General features: G+C 55.1%; 10 protein-coding genes across 10 annotated transcripts; 7 read left to right on the forward strand and 3 right to left on the reverse strand.

Annotated features, from left to right (window-relative positions):
- Positions 1 to 656: 656 nt before the first annotated feature.
- On the forward strand, positions 657 to 2,570 carry PHACADRAFT_185261 (uncharacterized protein). Its single transcript, XM_007396956.1, has 3 exons — positions 657 to 1,710; positions 1,763 to 2,089; positions 2,145 to 2,570. Exons 1-3 carry the CDS (start codon positions 1,443 to 1,445, stop codon positions 2,405 to 2,407), a joined length of 858 nt encoding a protein of 285 aa, XP_007397018.1. The 5' UTR covers positions 657 to 1,442; the 3' UTR covers positions 2,408 to 2,570.
- Positions 2,571 to 3,183: 613 nt separating this feature from the next.
- Positions 3,184 to 4,522, forward strand: PHACADRAFT_210131 (uncharacterized protein). Its single transcript, XM_007396957.1, has 4 exons — positions 3,184 to 3,408; positions 3,459 to 3,913; positions 3,975 to 4,090; positions 4,156 to 4,522. The coding sequence occupies exons 1-4, from the start codon at positions 3,215 to 3,217 to the stop codon at positions 4,411 to 4,413; spliced, it is 1,023 nt and encodes a 340-aa protein (XP_007397019.1). The 5' UTR covers positions 3,184 to 3,214; the 3' UTR covers positions 4,414 to 4,522.
- A 716-nt stretch (positions 4,523 to 5,238) lies between these two features.
- On the forward strand, positions 5,239 to 6,833 carry PHACADRAFT_210132 (uncharacterized protein). The gene is made up of 5 exons (XM_007396958.1): positions 5,239 to 5,592; positions 5,646 to 5,830; positions 5,894 to 6,334; positions 6,393 to 6,519; positions 6,583 to 6,833. The coding sequence occupies exons 1-5, from the start codon at positions 5,563 to 5,565 to the stop codon at positions 6,826 to 6,828; spliced, it is 1,029 nt and encodes a 342-aa protein (XP_007397020.1). The 5' UTR covers positions 5,239 to 5,562; the 3' UTR covers positions 6,829 to 6,833.
- Positions 6,834 to 7,677: 844 nt separating this feature from the next.
- Positions 7,678 to 8,979, forward strand: PHACADRAFT_258105 (uncharacterized protein). The gene is made up of 4 exons (XM_007396959.1): positions 7,678 to 7,878; positions 7,936 to 8,376; positions 8,435 to 8,564; positions 8,630 to 8,979. The coding sequence occupies exons 1-4, from the start codon at positions 7,691 to 7,693 to the stop codon at positions 8,885 to 8,887; spliced, it is 1,017 nt and encodes a 338-aa protein (XP_007397021.1). The 5' UTR covers positions 7,678 to 7,690; the 3' UTR covers positions 8,888 to 8,979.
- Positions 8,980 to 9,469: 490 nt separating this feature from the next.
- Positions 9,470 to 10,398, reverse strand: PHACADRAFT_258107 (uncharacterized protein). Its single transcript, XM_007396960.1, has 3 exons — positions 10,296 to 10,398; positions 10,052 to 10,241; positions 9,470 to 9,996 (listed from the first exon to the last, which is right to left on the reverse strand). Exons 1-3 carry the CDS (start codon positions 10,359 to 10,361, stop codon positions 9,698 to 9,700), a joined length of 555 nt encoding a protein of 184 aa, XP_007397022.1. The 5' UTR covers positions 10,362 to 10,398; the 3' UTR covers positions 9,470 to 9,697.
- A 2,958-nt stretch (positions 10,399 to 13,356) lies between these two features.
- Positions 13,357 to 15,637, reverse strand: PHACADRAFT_162698 (uncharacterized protein; the record flags this gene model as incomplete). The annotated part of the gene is made up of 7 exons (XM_007396961.1): positions 13,357 to 14,055; positions 14,115 to 14,282; positions 14,344 to 14,504; positions 14,557 to 14,724; positions 14,780 to 14,930; positions 15,000 to 15,278; positions 15,335 to 15,637. The coding sequence occupies 7 exons, from the start codon at positions 15,635 to 15,637 to the stop codon at positions 13,357 to 13,359; spliced, it is 1,929 nt and encodes a 642-aa protein (XP_007397023.1).
- A 590-nt stretch (positions 15,638 to 16,227) lies between these two features.
- PHACADRAFT_146168 (uncharacterized protein) lies at positions 16,228 to 20,601 on the forward strand (the record flags this gene model as incomplete). Its single annotated transcript, XM_007396962.1, has 12 exons — positions 16,228 to 16,267; positions 16,346 to 16,435; positions 16,494 to 16,598; positions 16,653 to 16,849; positions 16,913 to 17,185; positions 17,216 to 17,287; positions 17,333 to 18,040; positions 18,088 to 19,011; positions 19,065 to 19,263; positions 19,316 to 19,563; positions 19,621 to 20,170; positions 20,230 to 20,601. The coding sequence occupies 12 exons, from the start codon at positions 16,228 to 16,230 to the stop codon at positions 20,409 to 20,411; spliced, it is 3,588 nt and encodes a 1,195-aa protein (XP_007397024.1). The 3' UTR covers positions 20,412 to 20,601.
- A 1,409-nt stretch (positions 20,602 to 22,010) lies between these two features.
- Positions 22,011 to 23,561, reverse strand: PHACADRAFT_210138 (uncharacterized protein). The gene is made up of 4 exons (XM_007396963.1): positions 23,102 to 23,561; positions 22,620 to 23,042; positions 22,437 to 22,566; positions 22,011 to 22,374 (listed from the first exon to the last, which is right to left on the reverse strand). The coding sequence occupies exons 1-4, from the start codon at positions 23,287 to 23,289 to the stop codon at positions 22,135 to 22,137; spliced, it is 981 nt and encodes a 326-aa protein (XP_007397025.1). The 5' UTR covers positions 23,290 to 23,561; the 3' UTR covers positions 22,011 to 22,134.
- A 2,180-nt stretch (positions 23,562 to 25,741) lies between these two features.
- PHACADRAFT_258112 (uncharacterized protein) lies at positions 25,742 to 27,230 on the forward strand. Its single transcript, XM_007396964.1, has 6 exons — positions 25,742 to 25,832; positions 25,886 to 26,067; positions 26,118 to 26,165; positions 26,221 to 26,659; positions 26,713 to 26,919; positions 26,975 to 27,230. The coding sequence occupies exons 1-6, from the start codon at positions 25,749 to 25,751 to the stop codon at positions 27,095 to 27,097; spliced, it is 1,083 nt and encodes a 360-aa protein (XP_007397026.1). The 5' UTR covers positions 25,742 to 25,748; the 3' UTR covers positions 27,098 to 27,230.
- Positions 27,231 to 27,353: 123 nt separating this feature from the next.
- Positions 27,354 to 27,888, forward strand: PHACADRAFT_185271 (uncharacterized protein). Its single transcript, XM_007396965.1, has 3 exons — positions 27,354 to 27,437; positions 27,491 to 27,504; positions 27,559 to 27,888. Exons 1-3 carry the CDS (start codon positions 27,384 to 27,386, stop codon positions 27,770 to 27,772), a joined length of 282 nt encoding a protein of 93 aa, XP_007397027.1. The 5' UTR covers positions 27,354 to 27,383; the 3' UTR covers positions 27,773 to 27,888.
- Positions 27,889 to 27,980: the final 92 nt, after the last annotated feature.

The raw sequence follows: 27,980 nt of genomic DNA on the forward strand, positions 1-27,980 counted from the left end.
TTTTGGGGGTCGAATGTGACTGGAAATAAGGCCAGGACGAAGTGAAGGGCTTTCAGGAGCAGAAGGTGTAGGGCTCGCAGAACGATCGGAATCCACTCCCGCTCCGATATTCCAAGAAGAGTCCGAGGGTAAAGATGAGACTGTTCCCGCATAAGCAATGCTGGCTCGTTTCGCAGGTGTCCAGTCCAGATCTTGACAGCTTTGATCCTTGGGTTGATACGGAAGATCAATGACCTTATCTACGTCAACAGTTACGCCAACACTCAATACGCTCTGTCCGCCAGCAGTTTTCTCTCGTGTGCGTCTCCGGTAGAATACAACGGCTTTGAGGACTAGAAGAGACAAGACCATAAGCGGGAAGGTCACGGCCAGGACGATCTGCATGCCGGTGGTCGCCGAGGGACTAGGGGTGTCACTAGAGGTGTCGCCAGGCATAGATGTTGGCGGAGCCATGACTGTGCACGAATCAGCGAAAGGAGTGGACGAGCACCGGGCTCAAGAGTGTCGTGGCGAGAGACTTGAGAGACTCCGCGGGCTAAAAAGCGCGCGGTTCGAAAATCGGGCTATACGGTCCGAGAAGGCGCCTAAGCGGATGTCTACGTTTGGAAGGCAGCACCTTGTGATCCTAACACAGCCAAACATTTACGCTAGTCGCCGCTTCCTCTGGTGCATCTGCACTCAAATACGCCGACTCATCGTTCTACAAGTCTACAAGACTTGGTCTCTCTACAAAACTAAAATACCCTGAAAACCTCTCAGAAGCAGTGCTGCCCGCGATACACGTTTGCACCGCCTCGCTCGTCGAAGCACCCGAGCGCAGTCGGAGTCAAACCTCGCGTGGACACACCGATCTCAGCCGGTGTAGTCGAACGGTTGATTTTCAGGGCAGCGGATGCTAATTATTCCTCTGGTCGCATGACGAAGGGTGATGTCAAGCAACGATAGACTCCGCGCGCCCCACAGCGATCGTCCAGCTGTCGCTTGCTGGATGGTCCTCCGATTTCTACGCAATCAGCGATTGAGTGACCCGTCCAGCAGGTGCTCGAGCTAGACTCATGCGTGCAGTTCACATGCGACCGGAAAGTTGGCCAACTGCACAGATATCAAACCCACTTTGCCCCCGCCACAGTCCTCGGGATTGGCTAGGATTCACAATGAGTCTACGGAAGCAAATCTAAACGTTACCTCCTTCAGCCCACCAACACAGTCAAATATTCTCAAATAATACCTGATTCGTGCAGCTGCTTCCGCGCAATGGTTCATCGCCCGATCGCAGCCCCGTAAATTGCGAGCCTGCGTCCTTGGAGTGTCCTACTTTGGTCTTCCGCCATAGTGAGGCCTGCGGAACGAAACATTTGGGAGTTGCAAAACAGCTCTAGAAAGGTATATAATGACCTTAAAGTCGGTGCGATGGTCTTCCACTGTATTCACTTACTTTCATAATGCGTCCGTCTCTTTTCATCATTGCACTAGTCGCGACCTTCGCTACTGTGGCATTCGCAGGCCCTGTACCAGCGTCCTTGGCAGCAGCAGCTCGCGCGGCCGCTGCGAAGGCTGCCGCTGGATCGCACTTCTCTCATCCCACAAACTCCTCCAACGGCTCCTTCATCAACCACAGTAATTATCCTGACGCGTCCACCGGAAACGCTGGAAACGCCAATGGTAGATCCGTGTATCGGACTGGCGATCCGCTAGGCAGCAATGGCACCGGTAAGTTTCGGCCTTTCGTGGCCCAGGATTGAATGTAATAGATTTTCGCTAGGTGCCGGCGATAACGGCGGCACGTCAGAGTCTCTACCTGCTATCGCCGGCCCAGGTGGCAACGCGAGGTCAGGCAGCGCGGGCACAGCCAACGGCGACAGTATCATGACCGGCGGGTCTTCAAATTCGAACACCAACGGCGCTGATCGTGCTGGGAATGGTGGAACGAGTACATCCGCCAACGCTGTCGGCGGTGATGCTCCTCGCCGAGTGCATCGGCGTCAAGATGGAGGCGATGCGTTTACAGGCGGCTCGGGCGATGCGAGCGGCGGTTCGGTGACGAACGAAGGATCGGCCGCGGGCACCGTCTCGAACGACGGAGCATCAAGTGAGTGTCATTGGCGGCCACTGTCCGCCTCGTAGCTGACAAGTTCTTTTTTCAGCCATTGGCGGCACAGGCGGTGCGTCAACATCGGGTGACGCCTCCGGGGGTGCTGGAAACGGCGATGGATCAGGTGGTAACGCAGGCACTGGCGACTCTGGTGATGCTCTTGGGGGCCCAGTGTCGAACTTTGCGGGCACGGTGACGAACGGCGGTGGTTCGAGTGTCGGTGGTACTGGGGGTACAAGCACATCCGGAAATGCTCAGGGTGGGCCCGGTGCCAATGGTTTTGCCGGGTTCGATTCGTTCTCTGGATACGATTAGCGGGCTTTGTGCTGTCTATGTAAGGATGCTTAGTCTAGTGGATCTTTTTCTTACGCTCACATGGTACGAAATCAAATATAGCACTGCGCACTATGTTTCTTCACACTCTTCTAAAACATCCGAATGAGAGCACGCTCCCAGCGGACGGTCTCTTGCAATGAACAGATTCCTTTGTCTTCTCAGCTTCACCACTTGGTTAAAGACGACAGTGCACAGCCATTTCATGGCGCTTAGACATGCCTTCTACGGTCTTAGCGTCGCTTAGCACACAGCACTGGCAACCGTGTCCTACATATCACTCAGCGCGGTCGCCGCTTGCACTGCATCGCGCAGACATGGGATGTAGAATTTTCAAAGAACACTGTTCAACACGTACATGCGGTACGTGTTACGGTACGCTTTAATTGATTACGCGTGTTCAATATTCAAGCGCAGCAGGGGCACGGTCCCGTACGACCACAGCTTCCTAATACACGGTGATCGAGGCGCCGTCCGAACAGCCATCCTGTCAGTCCTAAGCTCCTTCTTGATCCTTCTTGTGTGCGCACACTCAGGGCATGTACAATGCGGCCGCCGACTGCACTGCGGATGGAGAGAGTTAACTTGCCCCATTGGCTATCACATATTCGGCAGAAACGGAGGTACCTCGTGCTATTGTCAAGGCTTCCAGCCTTGTAGATTTGCGCGGTGATCGTGGGACTGTAGGCCTGTCTCCTAGCGCTTTCAGTCTCCCATGGCTACAAAAGTCAAAGCCGTTGTTGAAGCGAGACTGCCATTCAATCCCTCCGCAACCATTTCTTCTGTCAGATGTCCCAGCCATCGTCGAGCATCGTCCAATTTCCCGCGCCAATTGGCGGGGTCCCGTTCTCCCGCGACTTTGCTCCAAGCATCCTTTTCGCCTGCCTCTACGGCCTGCTCGCTTTCCTGGGTATTTACCGCTTGGCGAGGAGCACATCCCGCAATGTTATGGTATTTTCTTTCCTTGCGTTTATCATTGAAAGGTGCGTCCTCGTAGCCAGCCGTTTACCGTCGCTAACCTTCCTCTTTCCAGAGTTGTTATCTGGTCCCTTCGGGCTAAGCAAGCACGGACACCATCCGAAGACTTCAGCCGCAGTCTTACCATCTACTGGCAAATCACGTTCAGCATTGGCTTCCTTGCGATCCATGGCATTATCCTCAATCTGCTGCGATGCCTCGTCGTCCACACGACCAAAGGTACTTCCCCGACGCCAGAGTCTTCACCCACAATTCAAACGGAGGAGATGGGTGGCCTGAGAGCCTTTATGAACAAGTCGAAGACAAGCGTTGCCATCCCACCCCTTGAATATGGGCCTCAAGAGGACCAGCCTCGGAGGCGAGCACTATATCGACGCATGTTCGGCTTACTCGCACTGCTATCTATCGCGCCTGCCGTCATCGGCTCTTTGATGGGAAATGGTTACGTCGATGCTGTGGCGGACCCAAAGGCGGCGGCATCAGCCGTCCAGGCTCTCAGGCCAGTAGCAAGTCAGTAATGCAGCTGTTTACTCGACTGACACTTGTTGGGGTTGCAGATATGTTACCGCAGCTCTCACCCTGACCCTGACCCAGCTCTGCATCGCACTGTCGGTTTGGGCGATACTCATGATCCCTCGTGTCAAGCGAAACGCCGTCATTCTGCTATTAGCTCTCGAATTCATCCTTGTGCGTCCCTTTCATTTGCTCTGTGCATAACTCAACTAACCAGCTCTGATGCGCCGCTTGTACAGGCGGTGATTCCAATATACCATCTCGTCATCACAGGCGACTGGACGACTTCTCTAATCTCCACAGCCTCCGGTTCGCAAAACACTTCTGGAGAGAAGGCCGCGTTCTATGTATTTCAAGCGCTACCGGAGCTTGCGCCGTGTGTTGCCCTCCTCATTGTTAACATGAAGACCACGTTCGAGACAGGCAACTTCGGGGATGGGATCAGGGACCCGAAGAAAAAGCCTACTAGTACTCCTGCGGCACAGGGAGCGGCGTAAACAGTGCGAGGAAAGATTGGATATACCCGTAGAATATCATGAATTAGAAGAGGGACCTGGGACTATAATTGTTGAAATGGATTTTACTGTAGATTTTCGATCTGAACGGCGGTCACGGGTCACAGAGAGGCTCGCCGGTGTGTGACAGGTACTACAAGTGAGCCAAACATTTTGGGCCTGCGGTGTACCCATAGACAAAAAACCCCAAATCTGGTCCGCCGCCGCGGCGAAGCGGCGGCTGTCACGGGTCACCGAGGCCCCCACCTCTGTCGCCGCTACGGTCACAGTCACACCCGCCGTCGTTCAGATCGAAAAAGTAGAGTATATGTTGTGCAATATCATGTGCGCCTCCGAGAACGGGACGCCACAACGCGCCGAGCTTATGTCAACGACAACTGGAGGGCGCATCAGGTTACACAGCAAATTGCGGTCGTCTTAGTATTTGTTTTATTTGTTTGTTCCAGCCAAATTCTGTCCAAAGAGCCACATCAGGTCACCTTGCCGACCATGACGCAACCACGATCTGCTAGCTAAGTCTCCTAACTTATCTATATTCCCTTTTCCCAACTACTACGCTAGCTAAATGGTAATAAATTCTTTTTATACCCTGTGGTCCCTGTCTCAGAGTAACAGTGTCCTCTTCACCATAACTCGCCTCCCAGCATCTCCTAAGGTGTGCTCAGTGATTATAGAACCTATACTACTACTCTTGTGCAAGATACAACTAACAACCGTAGCATCGTAATCGCGCTCGTCGTCTAGATCGACGGGGCGACTCAATGTGGCGATCACGCTTGCCTCCTTAGGGCAAATATTGGCTGAAGCGACGGTACGTTTTCAGCGTTCCAAATTTAAATGTTGAAGCGCAGCAGTGCGGCTCCCGTACGACCGCAGCTTCCTGATGCACGATGAGCGAGGCGCTATCCAGGCCCAGCTATCCCGTCAATCTTAAGCTACTTTTGATGCTTCTTGTGCACGTGCGCCTGCAGCGTATACATTTCGGCCGCCGAGCGTGCTGCGAATGGCGAGAATCAGCTTGCCCCATTGGCTATCACACATCGAGCAGAAGCGGAGGCATCTCATGCCACTATCAAGACTGCCGGTATTGTAGAGAGTGTGGAACCGTATTTTCTAGCGCAGTTGTGCGCCATGACTACAAAAATCAAGCCCGTGGTTGAAGTAAGGTTGCCATCCAACCTCTTCGCCGCCCTTTCCTCTGACCAATGTCGCAGCCACCGTCGAGCACTATTCGGTTTCCCGCACCCATTGGCGGCGTCCCGCTCGCCCACGACTTTGCTCCAAGCGTCCTTTTCGCCTGCCTCTATGGCCTACTCGCCTTCCTGGGTTTTTATCGCATAGTGCGAAGCGCATCTCGCAGTCTTTTGGTATTCTCGTTACTTGCGTTTATTGTTGAAAGGTGTGTCCTTGTGGGTGGCCAGTTGCCGTCCCATCGCTAACTCCTCGGCTCCGTGTCTCTCAGAGTTGTCATCTGGTCCCTCCGAGCCGAACAAGCGCGGACGCCGTCTGAAGATTTCAGCCGCAGCCTTACCATCTACTGGCAAATTACGTTCAGCGCCGGCTTCCTTATGCCACACAGCATTACCCTCAATCTGATGCGATGCGTCGTCGTCGGCACGACAAAAGGCATCTCCTCGACGTTGAGGTCTTCGTCCACGATCAAAACGGAGGAGGTGGGGGGCCTGAGCTCCTTTGTGAACACGTCGAAGACGAGCGTTGCAGTTCCGCGCCTTGGACATGGAGCGCAGGAGGACCAGCCTCAGAAGCGGGCCATGTACCGACGTATATTCGGCTTGATCGCTCTGCAAACTATCGTGCCTTTCGTCATCAGCGTGGTAATGGGCAATGGTTACGTCGACGCCGAGACGGATGCAACGAAAGTATCGGCCATCCAGACTCTCAGGTCAGTGACAAGGCCATAATTAAAGTGTTCACTCGGCTGACACTCGTTTGGGTCGCAGATATGTTATCGCAGCCCTCGCCTTGGCCCTCATTCAGATTGGTCTCGCTCTGTCGATTTGGGCGATACTCACGGTCCCTCGTATCGCGCGAAAAGTAATACTGCTGTTTGCCCTCGAGACTACCCTTGTGCGTATCGATCATTTACCTTTCGTGCACCAACAAAACTGATCTGATGCACCGCTTGTGCAGACGGTGATTCCAATATATCATCTCGTCATCATGACCAACTCTACGACGTCTCTGACCTCTACAACCTCCGGATCGCAAAATACCCCTGGGGAGAAGGCTGCGTTCTACGTATTTCAAGTACTACCGGAGTTTGCGCCGTGCGTTGTTCTCCTCATTGTTAACATGAAGACGATGTTTGGGACAGGGAACTTCGGGGATAGAATCATGGATCCGAAAAAGAAGCCTACAGACCAGGAAGCGGCGTGAACAGCCCGAGAAGAGATTTCATATACACGTATAATATTGTAATTTGTGGAGTGGAAATTGGGACTTGAGTTGTTGAAATGTATTTTATATGCTCGCGATGCCATGTGCACCTCCAAGGATGGGACGCCACAACGTCTCGATTTACAGTGCTTTGCAGGCTACAGCTTTCTGTGAAACTCCCATCCGTGCTCGAGTATTTGTTCTGTAACAAACTCACCTTATCTAGCGCTGTGATGGCCACGGAAAGTCGCGAAAGAGTCGCGACTCACGAACATCGCAAGGCTGGCGGCTCTCGTGTGGGCCGGACTTTCTCTACGACAGCTCATTGCAGACTCATGCCTACTCTTGTGATGTCTGCAGTACAGAATCTCCCAAGCCAAGGCGAGCACTTAACGTGCCGGTCGACGCCTGCAGAACAACGGCGCGTATCACATTTTAATTGGTCGCGCGTTCAAGTTTCCGGCGTTCAACTTTCAAGCGCAGCAGGCTCGAGTCGTACGACCTCAGCTTCCTAATACAATTACACGGTGAGGTGGGTGCTGTCCAGACACAGCCATCCCGTCAATCTTAAGCTCGTGTTTAACTCTTCTTGTACACACCCACCCGGGACGTAGACATTGCGGCCGTCACCCGTGCTGCGGAGAGCGAGAATCAACTTGCCCCATTGGCTATCCTTTTGCCCGCGAGGCAGAGGCTTCTCATGCCACCATTTAAACCGCCAATATCGTGGATTTGCGCAGTGAGCGTGGAATTGTAGGCCCAGCATGTCCTGGCGCTGCAGTGTGCCATGGCTACAAAAAGTCACAGCCGTTGTTCAAGCGAGGCTGCCATCCAATTCCTTCGCCGCCCTTTCCTCTGTCCAATGTCACAGTCGGGCACCTTTCGGTTTCCTGCACCAATCGGCGGTGTTCCACTCGCCCACGACTTTGCTCCATGCATTCTTTTCGCCTGCCTCTATGGCGCGCTCGCTTTCCTGTGTTTTTATCGCTTGGCAAAGAATGCATCCCGCAATGTTTTTGTACTCTCGGTTCTTGTGTTTATTATTGAAAGGTGCGTCTTTGTGGGTGGCTAGCTACCGTCCCATCGCCTCTGATTCGTGCTCCCCAGAGTTGTCATCTGGTCCCTACGAGCCAAGCAAGCGCGAATGCCGTCCGAAGACCTCAACCGCCACCTGACCACCTACTTTCAAATCACGTTCAGCATCGGCTTCCTCACGATTCACAGCCTGATCATCCACCTGCTGCGATGTCCCGTCGTTGGCACGACCATAGATACCTCCTCGACGCCAGAGTCTTCGCTGTGGAGCAAATCGGAGGAGGTAGGGGGCCTGAGTGCCTCTGCGAGCAAGTCGAAGACGAGTGTTGCCGTTCTGCCCCTCGAGTATGAAGCGCGGGAGGACCAGCCCCAGAAACGAGCGCTGTATCGACGCGTATTCAGCATACTCTCGCTGCAATTTTTAATACCAATCATCGTCGGCGCGGTAATGGGCAACGAGTACGTCGACACCGAGACGGATGCGGCGAAGGTACCAGCCGTCCAGGCTCTCAGGTCAGCGACGAGTCTGTGATCCAAGTGTTTACTCGATTGACACCCGTTGGGGCCGCAGATATGTCACTGCAGCTATGGGCCTGATCCTCACCCTGCTCGTCCTCGCGCTGTTGATCTGGGCGATACTCATGGTCCCCCGTATCAAGCGAAACGCCGTGATTCTGCTGTTTGCCCTCGAGACCATCCTCGTGCGTCCCTTACATTTAGCGTGTACGTGCCATAGCTAATCAGACCTGATGCACCGCTCGCGCAGACGATGATTCCAATATACCACCTCGTCGTCATGGCCAACTCGACGACGTCTCTGACCTCTACGGCCTCCGGGTCGCAAAATACCCCCGGAGAGAAGGCTGCGTTCTACGTGTTTCAAGCGTTAGCGGAGTTTGCGCCGTGTGTCGTCCTCCTCACGATCAACATGAAGACGATGTTCGGGACAGGGTACTTCGGGGATAGACTCATGGACCCGAAGAAGAAGCCCGAGCCCGCTCCCACAGCACAGGAAGCGACGTGAACAACGTGAGAAGGCATTTCATATACACGTATAATATTGTAATTTATAAGGTGGAAATTGGGACATGGGCTCTTAAAATGTATTTTGTATGCTGCACGATGTCCGTGTGCCTCTGGGAACGGGACGCCACAACGTCCCGTCACTTATGTCAGCGGCGGGCGTACCCCGCACTCCACCGAGCAGCTTAGGCGCTCCATCTGCCTGGTCATTGATACCCTCGCCGTCATGCACAAGCGCACAATGTCCCTCACATGTCGTTCTCAAGGGGAGCGCGTGATATGCTGCGGGTGGTGTCCTAGACGCGATCGCGAAGCGCCTCCCGCTTGCTATCTGTGCACGCGGCAATATGCTTGGGGTATATATTTTCTGATGGCTGGAGTAACAAGCCTCCAATATTAATGTCGAGGGGCTTCCTGAGGTTGTGTCGGTTGCGTCATAGTTGGATGGATTCCGCACTTTGTGGTGCGAGGACGCTGGCTCGGCGACTTGGCTCTTCAAGCGTTCAAAGGAATGGAGTAGTGCGTCACTGTCCGCAGTTTTCGCAAGGCAGCTTCCCACAGACTGCGGATGACAGGAAATGTGAATTTCGCAATGAAATACATAGGTGCAATTAGATATCGAATTAAAGTGTCTGCGTGTATGGTACTTAGTTTGAATAGAGAGTTCGTACGGTATGGGTAGTCGTATAACTTTCCGGTAACGAAAGTCGAAAGCGCAAAGCATGGGGTATAAACACTGAAGGGAATAAGGGGATACCGAGGCAAGCCGAGAAGCTCATTTTCTACTTCCCGGCTGGCACCCACCAGGCATTTAGGCGCGCCTGCGCGCGCGGTAGCTTCCAAATACACCGCACGTTGCGGTCACGAATCCGATGAAGAGCGCAACGAGGGCGCCGAGGACGAGCCAGTTGGCATTGCCCCAGGTGGCGTTGACTCCCCGCTCGCGGCTGTGGTGGTGGGCGATGCCGAAAAGCACCATCTCGAGGATCCAAGCGACAAGCGTGATGAGCATCGCAAGAGCAGAGACAAGGCTCATCAGGATGGTGCCGACGCGGTGGTAGCCTGCGCCACAGACACCGAATAGGAACGCAAGGCCAGCGAGGCCCGCAGCTGCGGAGGACGATATCAGTACTCGATGCGCAGGGGAGGGGAAAATAGTGCTCACCGATTGGGATGAGGATGAGGGTTTGGGTGAGGCGGTAGAAGGTGCTGTCGTTCAGCTCACTGTCGCCCACTGGTGCGGGGAAGTTGTAGCCGACATGGGTCTGTGACCCTGTGAAGCCAAAGACACCGAAGTGAATGCCTGGGACGTTCAAGAACGATACGGCGTTCCATGTTGGTGCGGATACTGAGGCCTGCAGAGTGAAACTGTCAGCTAGCTGCCGGCAATGAAAGTGCTGGGGACGTACGAAGATGAGGAGGACCATCGCCACGAAGGTGAAGAAGAGCCCTGGGATTGCTGCTCCTGCGGCCATTGCAAAGTCGTGGGTCGTGACGGTTCGTAAAGGGGATCTGGACAAGACATGAGCGATCTGAGAGCAGTCTGCAAAAGTGAAACAACGCACCAAGGATGACAGCGGTGGATAGCAGTGGGAGGAGAGGCGGTGGGTGGAACATGGATCGGGCTAAGGTTTATATGGCATCCCGTGCCGGACCTGTCAGGCACGAGGAGTGACGAGGGGAAATGAGTGGTTACGTCACGGCGGAAGCCCCACGAGTGGGTGGACTGTGTTAATCCGCACGCTCCTCACCCGTTCCTCGTTCGCGCGCGAGTCGTCACGGCACTGGGCTTGGCCCAGCTGTGCCTTTCAGTACCGCCAGCTTTCCATCCGCTCTCCTTCCTCTTTTGGGCATTGGTCTCGGTCTCGGCAGAGCTCCTCTGGCTGCGCATCGAGCAGTCCACTGTTTATCCTCTTTGTCCTGTGCAGAGGTGTTTGAATAATGCTGTACAACGAGAATCAGTTCCCAGGCTGCGTGATCCGCGGCGCCGGCCGAGCTTGGGGCGCGCGTACGGGAGCTCCGGAGTTCAGTAATGTGCATGGGTGAATTACGTCCGACCCAGAGATGTGTCAAATGGCAGATATCCAGGGCCATTACCGGCTTGCTGAACGCTTATTGTCCTTCTTTTCCCCTGCATCGCACTAGAGATCACTTTGACATGAGGTCAGACAACGGCTGTGCCCATGCCTTTGCCTTTCTGTGTCCCTTTTACGGCCCGTCACTGCTTGTCCTTTGACCTTGCGACTCAGCCAAACCACTCAGTTCTTTGTCTTTGTTACCAGAATAGATATATAAATTGCATCATTCCACCATACGCGAAACCTTCAGCACATCCTTAATCCGCACAGTCACCCTCCCACAGCAACCAGACCATCGACTCAATGGAGAGACTAAGAAAGATTTCGTCGAACCGATCCAAAGAGTACGCGCAAGTCAGTGTTGTGGCGGCGCGTGTGCTGACCGGGGTCTGCAGCTCAGAGACGACTGTCCCAAAGTCCAGCACCAATCACGCGAATAAGCTCTACAAACGAGCAAGAAGACTATCAGATGCTGCAGCGTACGTCATTATCCGAGAGTCACGGTCCGTTTGCTGAGGTGAATGCAGCGATGCTGTCGTGGCCGCGGCCTCTGGGTTCAAGCGGATAGTGTCCGACTCGCTGTTGAAAGAGAATGCGCGGCCTGGCATGGTGCTGAAGCGCAGGCCATCGATACAGGACTGTCAGCGGATGCCTTCGCGGGATCGGCCAGTCGACAGGGAGAAGATCAGCGGGCCCAGACCGGAAATAAGACGAGAGCGACGAGAGTCCTGGGAGACCATGCTCGATCGTATGGGGGAGAACGACATTCGGCCACTGTCTCAGGAGGATTCCAGGTCGATTACGCTGGTGTACGTGCCACCGCTCCTGGCCCAGATGAGCAGGGAGAGCGAGCTATCCCGCGATGATCAACGTCTGGTGCGCACCCACCAGCAAGCGGCTTCGGCTTCGGCGCTCGACGTGCAGGCTTCGCCGGCGTTCCGCCCTGATCTGCTCCAGTTCCCCTCTCACGACGTTTCGTCCGCCCCTGTAGACTTGCAGCGCAGGCCTCGAGCAAGGACTCATCGTTCTCCAGAAACGGGCCAACCGCCGCATTTGCACTCACCAAGGCCAAATGAAGTACCCTTGCGCGCACCGACACCCCTTGGCGGACGCAGAGGTGTGAACAACCGGCCCATGCTAGTGAACAATCCTCGTGCAGAACAGACCTACGGGCCCAACCACCGTATACCTGTCTCTGACAAGCCGTTTCCTGTGACAAAGAACGAGAAGATAGCTGCAGTCGACCTTTCTGCACCTCGAGTCCTGGACCAACCCACTCAATCGCCATACATTTCGAGGCCGAAGCCCCTTTCATCTTCAAGGACTCCGGAAGCATACGCGCCTTCGCGACCGCGCGCAGAAAGCACACGACAGCGCACAAGGGCCGTACCTGTCGACATCTTCGATGCCCACACGCCCTCAATCTCACCGAGCACGATCCCCCGTTCCACGCGCGTCCCAGCGTCGCGAGAGCACCCGCGTCCGACGTCCCCCATGAACGTGTCCCGCAGCCACTCCCAGAGCTCGCGCCCGCCGACGCCGCCGCCCAAGTCCCCGTCGGCGCAGGTGCCGATCTTCAACCCGTTCAAGTCGCGGCGCGCGACGCCGTCCGTGTACTCGACCTCGTCCGTCGCGACCGAGGCGCCCTCGCAGCGGTACCACGACCCGATGCCGCAGAGCGTCGGCGCGCTCCGCGTCGCGCCGCTCGTGCAGGGCGGCGCGCACCGCAAGAGCACCCACGCGAACGCCGGCGTCGTGTTCGACGCCACGGACTTTGTCGTCGAGCGCGTGCCGGCAGTGCCCCGCCGCGAACGCGAGCCGAGGCGCAGGGATGGCGCGTCGTCGAGCAGCGGCAGCGGCAGCAGGTCGCGGACGTCCGCGGGGAGCGAGGCGCATTCTGGGGTGTCGTACAGGACGGCCGAAGGCGAGGGTGGCCCGAGGACGGCTGTGAGAGGGAAGAGGCAAGATGCGGCACTCATACACCTTGCAGTCGTCTGAGAGTCTTCCAACTCTTGGCTGAGTCTCTTGACGACCGGAGGCGCACACCGCAGGTCTCTCTCAGCTCCGATTCTGTCCACTCTGGGTTCCTTACTTGTACGTGGTAACTATTAGTCACTGGTTCCCTATCTCACTTCCTGGAAACACCGACAAAGCTCTCAATGGGACTCAACGATTGGACTACTAGACTAGACATTGCATCTTCCCTACCATGTTCATGTGCATTTTACTGTATCAATACCCACTCCATACTCATTCACTAACTCACAATGTATGCTAGCATGTATGTCCGCTTGCGTATGCGATATCACTGCTTTAACTCACGCTCTACTCCGTCCAAATCCGTGGGATTGCACTGATAGCTAATCCAAATCTATCTATTTTGGAGGTACGTTCACCAAATCCTCTTGACCATAGTGTACCTTGTGATCTCCTCCAGAGGCAGCCTCTTCTTCCCGCCACCGCCGCCGCCCTCTTTGCCCTCCTTCCCTCCCTTCCTCTCGCCCTCCTTGCGCTCCCCAATCTCCGCCACAGGCACAGCGTCGTCGCGCTGGTCCGCCAAGAGCGTCTTGAGCTCCCTGTTGTACCGCTGCTCCTCGCGCCCCTCGCCGATCGGGTCGCGCCCAAAGTCGTTGACCCTGTCGGCCTCGGCGCGCCCGTCCATGCCCGCGCGCCGCCGCGTCGCGTAGCTGAGCAGGTTCACGCCGAGCATGATCTTCACGAGTACGGACGTGAGCCAGAAGAGCGCCGCGAGCGCGGACCACTTGAGGATGTTGATCGCGTCGTGCGTGGAGAGCGCCGCGAGGGCGCGGTGCAGGCCGGCTTGCAGCGCGGGCGGGATGGACGCGGGGGAGGAGAGGAGCGTGAGGAGCGTGCTCGAAAAGGCGGAGATGGAGGAGGCGAACGCGAAAAAGGTGGAGGAGGGCGAGCTGAGCATCGAGGCGAGCGAGAACAGGGGCGACGTGTCGTCGGCGTGCATGGAGACGAGCAGAATGAACGACTGGCTGCCGACGAGGATGGCAAGCACCGCAAGAGGCAGTGATGCGAAGCCCAACCGCCGCGCGACCAGCGGGGACTGATCGACGTAGGTATGCTGGACAGCCAAGCTCAGTAGATCCAGTCGATCCTGTGCGTGTGAAGCATGCTACACACCTTCCTCGCGGCCCCACGTCTGCTGACACCGCTTGCACTGGCCAAGTCACGGCATAGCACATCAGTGTAGCGCTCGTAAACGCTTGGTCGGATATGGTTGAACTTGGTGATAAATGCGTGTTTTAGCCAGTCCACGAGCATTTCGGAGATCATAACCGTCATAACGGGCTATAGCAATCATTGGCCTGAGTATTTCAGGGACGTTGCGGGAAGCAGATAACCAACGCACGTAAGAGATCGTCCATATGACGTTGTTTCCGCGGAACCAGCCAAAGCTTTTCGGGAGCGCGAAGCCTTCATTGAAGTTGAAAGATGACCCGCTTAGCTCGATTAGATTCCGGAAGGCCACCACGACAAGCATAAGTGCGAGGGTGAAACGCTCGACGATGTCTGAATGTGCATGAGACTTCTCCCGACACCGAAAATTTGCGTACGTGCTCACCTGCGCATGTTATCTGGAACAGGCTGTCCTTCTCGAACTTTTTGAACACGCAACCTTTGATCTCGACAAACTGGTTTGAGACCAGCAGAGTGAGAAGTGCATGGTCATACGAGTTCACAGCAACGTTCAGCGAGATCATTTGGTAGACCATCACTAGGGTATGCGAGACTGCCACACAAGTTCATTATCTACGCGATACAGTAATAGTCATGAACAAGCTCACCAGTGTATACAAGGGCGAGAACAAAGTAGAAGAAAGGTTTCAACGTCTCGGAGGTTGGCCGCTTGCGGTGCGAAATGACTTGCAGTGTCGAGCGCGAAAACAGGCAATCAATGATGTCCTGGCCTATCGAGCCGCACAGCCTGTCTGCAATCTAATAGGTAAGCCATGAGCAAATGTGGAGATATGCATGTGCCGAGACATAGAGAGAAGTAACGCGTACTTCGAGTGCGTTGAAGATGACATACAGTTTGATGGTATCTTGGCCGCGAATGCTGTGATAGATCATGCTCGCGTCTGTGAGAGGCGCGAGGATTATGATTGAGGCAACCAGTAGTAGAGCACGGAGAATATCGGCCTTCTGCGATGGGGGCAAGGGCGGGGCAGACGGCGTGATGGTGTTAATGAGGAGACGGCTAAAAGCAAGGACGAAGCGGATGGGAAGGATTGTGAAGGTGTACAAGAAAGAGTCGAGACAGACTACAAAGCCAAAGAGCATGATCTATGGCACTATCATTAGGAAGCCCAGGCCGAGTCAAATGTAACATGGGGACACACCTTCTCGATCGCAGGCGGCATGCTCAGGAAGTTGCTCACACGCTCCCATTTGAGCTCCTGGTGTGAGTCAAAGTCTGTTGCGAGCAGCTCTTCGCGAAGATAGTCCCATATCGAAAATGGCGGGGCGTCCTTTTGCGATACATGCCCATCGCGCTTTAGTGGTGGAGGCTGCACGAACTCGTGTTCGGTTCGAAAGTTCGGGGCCGGTATACGTGGCGGTGGAGTCTGTGGCCGAGGAGTTGAGGATATTGGTGTTGCAGGAAGGGAGGCATATGCTAGGGGACGCTCTCGGTCGTCTTGCATTAAAACGGTAAACGTCTCGGGATGGGAAACCACAGAGGCTGCATCATCGAGATGAACACCCTCATCGAGATCGTCCTCATCATCGGACACGTCGCTTGGCGTGCGCGGAGGCGTGAAGCGACCCGAACTCGCGAACGAGCTACGTCGACGCTTGGGTGTGGAGGGAGCACGACCAGTCCAGCGTGTACCTGTGGCGGACAGGTATCTCCTGGCACCTCTACGCCGAGGAGAGTGAGAAGAGGATGGAGGCATCAAACCTGGTGATATCTACGTCGTTTGGCAGTCCAGAGGGAAATGCAGAAAAATGCGTGAAATACTCAGGGAGTGTGCCCCGTGGAGGCTTGGCACAAGCAGCGGCGGCCACACAAGCGCTTACAATCAAGTCCTGTGACGAGCGTGACCCACGCGACGATGAGCGCGTCAAGTCGTCACGTCTTGCTCAACCTGATCACCGCGAGCTGAGACCTCGCAAGTCCCCCACTCCTCCCTTTCGCGAAACACGGCCGAATATTACCACAGAGAGGACTTTATACCTCATTGTTTATTGTCGGTAAACCTCCTAGGAGTATTGAGGCCGCTAAGAGGAGAAAATGTATATCAAAACCCTAACCATTCAGGGCTTCAAGTCCTGTGAGTATCAGCCTCGAGACCCCAAGTTCTACACTCAAAGAAGAGCAGAGATATACTGATGCGATAATTTTTTCTCAGATCGCGACCAAACGCAAATTGAACCGTTCTCGCCGAGGCACAATGTCGTGGTCGGAAGGAATGGCTCGGGAAAGAGCAACTTCTTCGCGGGTGAGCACACTAACGGGACCCGACGATAACGCGTGACCTTATGTACTTCGTTCGCTAGCTATCCGCTTTGTACTATCAGATGCCTACACGTCTATGTCTCGTGAAGAGCGACAGTCTCTACTTCACGAAGGTGTTTCAGTGACCACTACACTCTCAGCTTACGGTGCGCCCCCTGATCCCTCGACACTTTCTATTCGTGACTTATATAGATACGTAGTTGAAATCGTATTCGATAACAGTGACAACCGCTTCCCAACAGGACGAGATGAGGTCATTCTCCGGCGTACTATCGGTCTCAAGAAGGACGAATACAGTCTCGACAAGAAGAGCGCGAGCAAGGCCGATGTGATGAATCTCCTTGAGTCTGCAGGATTTAGCAAGAGCAATCCATACTACATCGTTCCCCAGGGCCGCGTGCGTCTTCTATCCCTTTTCACAGACCGTGAGAGTAGCTGACGAGTGGTTGTATGCATGAAGATCACGGCATTGACCAATGCTAAAGACCCTGAACGGCTGGCGCTTCTCAAGGAGGTGGCTGGCACAAAGGTCTATGAGCAGCGCCGTACCGAGTCATTGCGTATCATGGCCGAAACGGACGCAAAACGCGGCAAGATTGACGAGCTGCTCGAATATATCGAGTCACGCTTAAACGAGCTCGAAGAAGAGAAAGAGGAGCTCAAAGAATTTCAAGAGAAGGACAAGGAGCGGCGCTGCCTCGAGTACGCGCTCTACCAACGCGAGCTCGAGGAAGTTACCGAAGCACTCGAGGAAATTGAAGAGGAGCGCCGTGGCGAAGTGCACAGCGCGAATGTGCGTCGAGAACAGTACGATGATAGGGAGAAGCAGATGCAGGTGCGCAATTATCTTTTCGCATGTAGCCTTCGCCCTTACATGAAGCAGACCTTAGAACAAAGCGTCTCGCGTACGCGAACGGCACTCACAACTACAACTGTCACGCGACATGGCACACAGTCAGAGCTGACCGACCTCTTCCGTGCGCGCACCGAGCTGGAGTGCACGGTCCAAGATCTCAATCTTGCCGCCGAGCGAGCAGGCGGACAGCGTGAGGCGCTCGAAGCTGAGCTCGCGGACCTCGAAGAACACATCCACGAGCGCGAGCAGTCCCTTCGGGAGCTGATGCCTCAATGGGAAGCCCACAAGGCGCAAGAAACTGAGGAGAAGCGGAGGCTCGAAGCCGCTCGTGCCCGTCTCGAAGCCCTGTACGCAAAGCGAGGTCGTGTCGAAAAGTTCAGGACGCGTGCCGAACGCGACCGCTACCTTCGTGCAGAAATTGCCAGCGTCGAAGCTTACACCAGGACCCAACGAGAGACGCTTGAAGCCGCACAAGGAAGTCTGCAGTCGACACGAGATCAACTGAGAGAGGTCGAGACGCGTGCGGAGGAGGCTGTCGACCGGGCTGAGGACGGGCGCACTCGTGCACGTGAACTTGGCGAGGAGATTGCCGCGCTCAAGGCCGAGCACTCAGAGCTCACAGAGAAGCGTAAGGACCTGTGGCGTGAGGAGACTAAGCTCAAGAGTCTCGTGGACAACGAAGCGGACGAGCTGAGGACCGCGGAGCGAACGTTGGCGAGTATGATGGACAAGGTAGGAACACTCGTGTCATAGCTCGCCTGGTGCTGACGGCCTTATAGGACACGGGCGCTGGTCTAAGAGCAGTGGATCAAATCGCAGAACGACTGGGACTCGACGGCGTATACGGCCCCCTGTATCGCCTCTTCGAGGTCACAGATGATAAATACAACACCGCCATCGAGCTCACTGCAGGCAACAGTCTCTTCCACGTTGTCGTTGACAACGATGAGACCGCGACCACCGTCCTCCAAACCATGCTTCGCGAGAAGACAGGTCGGGTGACATTCATGCCCCTGAACCGACTACACCCCAAGCTTCCGCCGACACCCGACGCGCAAGATGCGATTCCGCTGTTGAGCAAGCTGAGGTACGACTCCGCCCACGCGCGTGCCTTCGAGCAAGTTTTTGGCAAGACGTGTGTATGTCGTGACCTTACGATCGCAGCTGCATATGTCAAGTCGCATGGCATCAATACCATCACACTCGATGGCGACAAGGTCGACCGTAAGGGCGCGCTCACCGGTGGTTGGTACGACGTCCGTCGGAGCCGCCTCGATGCCGTTCGTGCTGTGACGAGCTGGCGCACCAAGTACGAGGCAGATGAGAAACGCCTTCGCGAGGTCACCCAGGCGATCCAGAAGACGGAACAGGACATTACACGGCTGGTTGGCCAGATTCAGGTGAAGACGAACCAGCAGACGGTGGCGCGGTCAGCACGCGAAACCCTCGTTGAAGAGTCGGCGAACTACACTCGTGAGCGTGAACGCCTCGTGCAACGCATCGAGCGGCTTGAAGGCGAGGTGCTCGAATTGGAGAGCGAGCTGGCCAGTCTCGAGCGCAAAGTACAGGCCTACCGCGAAGAGATGACCAGCCCGCTTGCCACGGATCTCAGCGAGGAAGAGGAAGAAGAGATAGAGAATTTTGGTCGCGAGGTCGAGCAGAGGCAGCGGCAAGTCCTCGAGTACGCGAAAACGAAGAACGAGGTGTGTATGCTACTTGCTCTATCCCGAAATGCTCAGCTCACGTCGCGTCGTAGCTTGGTAAGCGGAAGAACATGCTCGAAATTGAGCTCAACGAGAGTCTCCGCCGTCGCCGCGAGGAACTCAAGACCAAAATCGAGACCCTCGGCGAGGCCGAGGCGGGCGATTCAACTGCAGCGGAGAACCTTGCAGCTAAACAACGAGAGCTTGAGAAATTAAATAGGTCCATCGAGGCTCTACAGAAGAGATCGCAAGGTTGGAATTCATGCTACACGTGGTGTTATCCTCAGCTAATTTGCTCCCACAGAACTGGAGAAGGAGCGAGAGAAGCTTCAAGCGCAGCTACAGGAAGATAAAGCAGCAGTAGAGCGTCTGCAGAATCAACAGGCGGAAGACAGCCGCGGCGTCTCAAAACAGCAGAAGAATACAGAGCGATACCTTGCGAAGAAGACGATGCTTATGCAACGCAAAGAGGAGTGCAACCGCAACATTCGAGACCTTGGTGTCCTTCCCGAAGAGGCGTTCGAGAAGTACACCAATGAGAAGACGGACAGGGTAAATGGCTTTTTTACGATACCATGATTTCATCGGTATATTGACGAACATATGCAGCTCGTCAGAAAGCTGCACAACGTCAACGAAAGCCTTAAAAAGTTCGCGCATGTCAACAAGAAGGCCTTTGAGCAGTACAACAACTTCACGAAGCAACGCGACCAGCTCCGACAGCGTCGCGAAGAGCTCGATAAGTCTGCGCAGTCGATCCAGGAGCTGGTTGAAGTGCTCGACCAGCGCAAAGACGAGGCGATCGAGCGAACGTTCAAGCAGGTCGCAAAGAATTTTGAGGAAGTCTTTGAAAAGCTTGTGCCCGCTGGCAGAGGACGGCTTATCATCCAGAGGCGAATCGACCAAGACGAAGAGGACGCAGAGGAGGGCGAGGAGTCGCAGCAGACGACCATTGACAACTACACCGGCGTCTCAATCAAGGTCTCGTTCAACTCCAAAGTCGATGAAGGACTCCGCATCCAGCAGCTATCTGGTGGACAGAAGTCGCTGGTCGCGCTTGCGACGGTGTTTGCGATACAGAAGTGCGATCCGGCGCCATTCTACCTCTTCGATGAGATTGATGCGAACCTCGATGCGCAATACCGTACTGCTGTTGCTGGTGAGTCAACTATGCCGCTATCTTCCCACCACATATACTCAGCACGTTGGTTCCAATAGCGATGATTCACGAGCTCTCGGCTACGGCACAGTTCATTACGACCACTTTCCGACCTGAGATGTTGGTGACCGCGGACAAGTTTTATGGCGTACTGTTCAACAATCAAAAAGTCAGTACGATCCGCGCCATCAAACGAGAGGAAGCACAGGAGTTCGTCGACCAGGAAGCTCAAGCGCAGTAGATTGTTTTGTCCTGAACCTGTCCGTCTAGTCATGGTTGCGCGTGCTCCATTCAGCAGATCACATCACTACCAATGCATAGAGATACCCTCATAATCTTCATTCTTGTTGTATTCGTAGACAGTGTAATGCATTCTCTTCGAGCTTTGTACGTATCTTAAACAATAGCCCATCGCTCCAGCCTCGGTAGGGCTATAAACGTGGACGCAAAAAATTATCTCATTCGTTTAAGGCGCGTGTTGGTTTCGCCCGCAAGCCTCGCGGCTTGCGAGTTACTTATCCCAGGGGACCACGTAAAGGTCCGCGCCAGGACAACCCGGTGGCCGTCCTTCCCCCGAGTAGCCACCTACGACGACTGTGGAACGACTACAGCTACAGCTACTCGACAACTGACTACGACTATCCGACCACAGCCACCCAAAGGCTAACTGCTCCGCTATGACTATGCAAGGATTAACTACAGCTACTTTGAAACTATTCGGACGGGCTCACACGTTTTCACTCTCACTCTCACTCTCATTCGCTCACTCTCATTTTCACTCTTGTTCTCACTTTGTCCCTTACTCTCACTCTCACTCTCATTTTCACTCTTACTCACTCACCGTCTGCGCCAATGCCCCTATATATTTTGAGGCTGGTCGACGGCAGACGGCGCAATTCACTTAGACTCACAAAACAAACAAGAAGGGGGAAAAACAAGGGCGTCGTGTACCGAACACCCTCGCATCCCCCGTCGGCTGTCCTGCTGAGTGCGCGCCCCCACACTCAGCCTACACCACCCAGTCGAGGCGCCACGGTCACGACCATCCCGACAACCGCGAGGCCATCAAGAGACCTCGCCCCATGACCCACAGCCCGACCGAGCGATGCATGGTCGAGGTCGCCCTATACCGACGACCGGGGTGACCTCTTCCAGGACGGCACTGTCCTCCCTGCTGACACACCCCGACACGCCGCCGAGGCAGCGTCGTAGATGTCCAGCGCGCACCGACTTGGATCGATGGCAGTGACTGCGACGTGTACCACATCACCGCGCGTACCGGTGCTAGGGAGGCGAGACGGGGGTAGAGAAGCCAGCGAGCAGCCGAAGCGTACTCGCCGGTGAGTGAGCGAGTCGATGTAAGTGATAGGTCATAGAGGGCAGAGGACGACGAGGACGCACTGAAGGAAGGGGGCATGACCGACTTGGCCCGAGTCGCAGTGCCCAGAGGTCAAGTGGCCTGGGGAATGTGTGCGACAGCGGGGGGCTTTCTTATAGGTTGGTGAGGATGAGGCTGACTGGAGGGACAAACAAGCAGCAAACACAGGCGCAAGATCGAGATCGAGGGTCTCGGAGGGACTTCTTTGGAGAGCTGCGGCCAGAAATGGAAGATATGTTGCCAAAGAAGGCAGGTGTCGGAGAAGTCCCCGAAGTTGGGCTGCCTTCGATGGCTGACAGGGCGTCCATCGAGGGGAGAGAAGCACAGCCCGGCCAAGGACCATGACATGTGAATATGTCATCGGAGGCAACCGGAAGACAAGTCTTCTAGTTCGATTGGCGGAGAGGAGGCTGGCAATTGGATGATTCGAGATCTCGCAGAAACGCTCTCGCGCTCGTGGCCCAATCATTCACGGTCAAAGTGGTGTTGTGAAACCGGTAAGGCAGACGACGCTTGTACATAATTTCGCTCTTTCTAATGAGGATGGGTGCGGACGTGTGTATGCAGAGTAAACTACCCATACACCTCACTGAGCCCGTGGTTCTCCACGTCTGAAGTGCCGTAGCAAGTCAAACCCAGTATTCGCTCGAAACATAGTCCTGACATTTGGAAAGAGCAGTATTCCACTTGCTAGGAACTCCGGGACTGCTTGGAGCACGTAGAAGGCAATTTTTTCAGTGGATGTATTCTGTGACCCTCGTTCCGTAGACGTGAGGGACGTTGTGAGGCCGCCCATGACAACGAGATGGTAGATTGGAATTATCATCTGCAAGGAACATCTTCTAAGCACGACAGGCAAGGCGAATAATAATGAACTTATCAACTTACGATGATGCCGCCAACAGCAAACAGAAGAATCAATGGCGTCCGCCTGATGCAGCCCACGGTAAAATGAGCGTACACAAGCAGGCCTTGAAGGACGAGAAGCAGCGCCAGAGAGACAACTGCCGCGGCTTGTCTTTCGAGAAGGGGGTCAGCGTTCAGTTCGTCTTAATTCGATACAGCACTCACCTAAGCACTTGCGCGAGCAGCGCCTTCTTCCTGTTTGTCTCTCCTTTGACATACGCGTTGCCGGAAACGACACCGATGATCAAGACGAGGATGGCGATGATAAACACCGCACGAGACAGCCTTCTGTACCGGCGACGAATGTTCGTACGGTCCCCAACGTCGACAACGGCGTCTTCGATAAACGCTTTGGTTTGCGTCTCTGAGTCGTTATTAGGCTTCTGCATCTCCTCCAAGACGCGAAGGTCGGGGGACGATACCTCCTCCGTAGCGTTCATGACAAGGCATCGGAGAAAGATAACGAGCTTCACGAAGAGAATGACGTAGCCCACTGTAAAGGTGACTTGCCAATAGGTCATGAGGTGACGATCGGAGTATTCAGATGGCGTGCGTGATTCCTTGGCTCGCAAAGACCAAATGATAACTCTGGCCGCGCATGCATGAAAATAAGTGACGGTCGGTAAGGGGTTCCTTCACGTACGCACCTTTCGACGGCAAACCCGAGCGTTGTGATTACGAGCAGGCTGCGGGATGTACGACGGAGCAGCCGGTATACTCCGAGCAGTACGAGGAGGAAGAAGAGGAAAGCAAAAGTAACGGAAGGAGCGAGATCCCGAGGAAGCGGGATACCGCCGATGGGTGAGGGAAACTTTGTGAGATCTGTGCTAGGCATGCTTAACGGTAGTCGAGTGAAGGTCGAGAGTGGGGCTGCACCAGTGCTTTCCGAAGTTCATAGGGCGATGAGGATGTGTCCATTTATGCTGCTGCTCAAGGATGCGGTGTACGTAGTTCGCCGCTCTTGAACTTTGTCTTCGCTTGATAGGCGTGTCTAGTGGAGACGATTATGATGGCCTGCAGCACGGCCGCCGCTGACTTTCAGACGTAGCATACACTGAATAGAGGATTATTTTTGTAGATAGCGGATAGCTGTACAGAGAGGGCCTGTACTTACCGTGCAGGGACCGATGGGTGGGACAAGGGTTGCTATATGAGGATGTCACACGCGCAGCTTCTCTTTGCCAGCCAATCAGATCTAAGAAAGGAACATCTCCGTTGATACAGAACTCACACAGAAGCATTGTTGGTGGGGAAGCGCAAGAGGGACGCGGCTTCTGTGACGGGCCAGCACGAAATATCGTCTGTGTCAACGGCGCCCGAAGTGCGGATAATGAGAGGCGAGCATCGAGGATCTTTGTTGCGCTAGGAAGCAAAGATTGTTCAGTGTGCTATGAGCCCGCCCGAACACATGGGTCTTCCAGCTTTAAGATTGAGTTTGCCGGCGACGGCTGCGTTGGAGTCCTGGACAAACAACATCCACCATAGATATTATCTGAACGACGGGATTTGCTAAGCTCAACGTGCAAAAGAACGCACATAACGTCGCAAACGCGACTAGCTTTGCATGCGTACGCGAAGGGCACGATACTGGTGTGCTGTTCCAAGTGAGGGGGTCGACCGGAGCGGGCGGCTTTGTGGCGTAGTCTGGCTGAGATCAATTAGGCGCCCAAATTCAAGCTCAGCATGGCTCAGCCGAACCGGCGGGTCGTGGGCGCAGGAGTCCCAGGACTCCAACAACTCATCCTCCCTCGACCGGCCAAGACCCATGGCACCAGCCCGCACGAACGGTCGACGCGCTCAGCGGTCTCAAGGCACTCGCAGGCAACAGCCGCAGCCTCAGGATGCACAACCGCAGCCGCAAGCACCACAGCCTCAGCCCGCTCAACAGCAACCACGGCCGCCCTCTCCGCCCGCTGACGAGAATGCCGAAAAGCTCTTCCTGGATCCTATGAGTGGCCAACCGCTGCAGCTGTACGTCGAGAAAGATGTCGAGGACAGGGACGCTGTAATTGAGCAAGTTGTCGTGAGTACTGCTTCGGCTGCTCTCCCGTCGCGTAGCGACCTTTGTCCGGATGCGATAACTGACTTCCTCGCAGAAATATGGCGGCGTCGTCTCTCCGGGATACAGTGGTGTCATGTACATCCTAGGCGCGTCCTGTTCTCAGCTGGCACTCTGCAAATATTGACAGTAGCTGTAGTGGACCCCTTGAAGGAGTCAGGGCAAAATCTTTACAGACAATACGCCGGCAAGAAGAATAAAATTATCCTGAATGCGCATTGGGTCCTTCATTGTATTCAGGACAAGACTTTGCATGGCTTCGCCACGCAATGGGCGGGGTGCAAGTTAACAGGGAAAGAGAGGTAAGTGTCTGTTCTCTTCCAGAGGATTAGGGGACTCAACATCAGCCTATGCACAGAGAGAACGCGACAACTGCGCCACCTCCGCCCCCGCCTGTCCCAGCACAACCAGTTGCCCAACCAGCTCCTCAGCCAGCTGGGCCATTCACCTCCGCGCCGCTCACTAATCGCAGCTATCCTTATGCTATGTATCCCCCCAATGTCTACGTACATCCATCCGCCCAGCATCCCGCGGTACAGCCTGTACACCCGTCTGCTCTTCCTGCTGTGCTGCCCCCACCTCCGCATCCCACTAACGTTCAATCTCCCAATGTTCCTCCTCAGCAACCACCCGCTTCAACAGCATCGCCCGGCCAGCCGCAACCCCCAGTGGTCATGACACCCCAGACTGTCAATGGTCACCCGATGCCGATAACAGCGTCCTCAGTTGACCCGCTGAACCCTCTTGCTCAACAACAGCCCCAGCAGGAGACACAAGCTCAGGCACCACAAGTACCGCAGCAGCAGGCAGACCAGAACGCATACCAGCCCTACCCCGCGCATACACCCATGCCTCCGGACGGCTCTGCGCCTCCCCAGGGCTGGCAGCCTAGTGGTATGCCGCCTCCGCCTCCGCACCTTCCTGGTGCTCCTCACGGACCACCATCTCCCGGGTATCGATATGACTACCCCCGTGAATGGGCATATCCGCCTCCACCTGGGGCCGCGACTCCGCACCAACCGCCCCCACCTGGCGCCATTGTGCCTCAGCCGCCCCCAGAATACGGATACCAATATGGCAGGGAACACGAACATACACAATGGGTGCCAGGTCCCCCTGCTGAGTACTACACACAGGTGAGCTCTGTCTCATACCAGTGCTTCAATGCATAGGGGTCGCTCAACGCCAAGCGTGAACAGCAATACAGCGCACCGTACTATCCTCAAGAGCAACCTATGCCTGAAGCTGGGCCCTCGAACGCTCCTGAGCCTTCGCGGGAGCCTACGCCAGCAAGGGGTCGGAAGCGACATCGCTCGCAGGTGCGTGTGTACTGTATGCTGGCAGGAACTTCTCAGATTCATCGTTGCTTCAGCCACAGCCCGCTCCTCCTGCCTCCACCCTTGTCGTCAACAGACGAAACCCGCCAGCCAGGTCACCGACGCCGCCCTCACGCGTCATTAAGAGCACATATGGTGGCAACTTGTTTACTTCTGAAGACGTGCTTTACTTGAAGAAGTATATCGACTACTGCCAGGAGCAAGGTCTGGTCTTGAGGTAAGCGGCATGATCGGGCCTGGAAGAGGTCATTATTCACATTGCCACAGCTTGCGTGAGATTTGTGAACGGATCGCTGTCAAAGCCCCTCATCATACGTGAGCCATCAATGATTCTTGCTCAACCTCAAGAGTGCTGAGTTGGGAAACGCAGATTCTACTCGTGGCGTCGGTATTGTAACAAGCACCAGATCCGACTCGGAGGCTATGCTATGGAGCTGGACAACGACGAACACGAACAGACTCCAGTCGGCGACGGCGAGCCGCCGCCCCAGCAGCAGCAAGAAGATCAACAAATGCATGAAGAGATCCAGGAGGGCGTTCCGATTGCAGAGATACCCCACCAGCCTGCGCCGCCCGTCCCCGGTGTGCATCCAGGCTCGGTCGCTGCTGCAAGGCAGCGTGCTGCGGCGGACATTGAACGAACCAGATCACCGACGCCGCCGAGGGCGCTGTTCCGCAGCACGACTGGGAAGGGAGTCGCATTTACAGACGAGGATGTTATCTTCCTTGTTCGATTCCTAGAGTACCGCACAAGACAGCAGGACGGCAAGATTGACATGGTGGCGTTCTGGAAGGATGTGGCTACCAAGGTGCGGCACCGAGCTCTGTGCATCTGCAACGCTCTGGCTGATATCATGGAAAGGCGCCGCATCATTCGCGTGCATCTTGGATGAAGTTTTACCGTCGCCACAAGCACGAACTCGAGCACAAAGAGGGAGACGACCCTCTGCCGCCCCCGCCTCCCAAGAAGATGCGGTACACGAAGGCGGATGACGTTCTGCTGGCTGGATTCTTTGCGAATAGGCCGGAGGGAACGACAGACAAGGTGTTCCAGGAGTTTGGTCGACTGGTGAGTAGACCTACTCCGACACCGCCAGACTCTGGTTGCTGAGACGGTTATTTAGCATCCGCACCATCCATGGAAAGGCTGGCAGGAACACCACCGCATTCACAAGGCAAAAATCGATCATCTTATAACTAAGTTGGCCAATGGAGAAGACATTGACGAGGCTGAAGAAGCAGAATGATTACTTTTCCGGCTTTTGCTATAGTATCTCTTTTGCTCATCTCTTTATCACTTTTTCGAAAAAGCTCACAAAATGTCGAACGAGCTCCGCTATATCTTCGTCGTTTCGCTTTCTGCACACTACTCGTTTGAAACTTTCAGTGTCACTGTATAATTAGGAATGAGGCTGGGATATCGAATTTCAATTCTTGGTCGTGAGAATGGTTCTCGCCGGTCCGCGCTGACCGAGACAGAGACCTGAACTCAGGAGATTCGACTAGTCAGTGCCTTCGCCGCGTACATCAGCCATGGCCATTGGAGACACCGGTCTGCAATACCTTTCGCAGGAGCAGGTTGACCAGGTGTGTCAATATATGGCAGTCTTGGGTCCGATAGCCGTCTAACCATCCTCTAGTTCTACCGTGACGGGTGAGTACCTTCCTATCGACCAACGCTATCTCTCATACCACCGCCTGGCGAAAGATACTTGCGACTGCCCAACTTTTTGAGTCCAGAGGATACCGAGGCGCTACTGACGCGTTCGCGACAGCTCCTGGCGAACTTCAGCCTCGAGGACCACCCGCTCGTGCGCCTCCACTCCCTCGTTCTCGTGCTCTGTCGCCAACTGACGTCTGCGGGACCTTGCTGGTATGCAGACGAAGTTTACAACTGGCGACGACAATCACGTTGGGGATGACTACTTCCTGAGCTCGGGTGACAAGATCCGGTACTTCCTCGAGGAGGAGGCGGTCGGTAAGGACGGGAAGCTCACCCGTCCGAAGGAGAAGGCGGTGAACAAGATTGGACATGGTGCGTGCGTCTTTCCGGCGTCTTCAGCCAACATGAGTTGAGAGTATGTGTCAGGGTTGCATGAGCTCGACTCTGTGTTCCGCGAAGTCACGCTT

The sequence above is a fragment of the Phanerochaete carnosa genome (assembly GCF_000300595.1).
Source record: "Phanerochaete carnosa HHB-10118-sp unplaced genomic scaffold PHACAscaffold_6, whole genome shotgun sequence".
Lineage (NCBI taxonomy): Eukaryota > Fungi > Basidiomycota > Agaricomycetes > Polyporales > Phanerochaetaceae > Phanerochaete > Phanerochaete carnosa.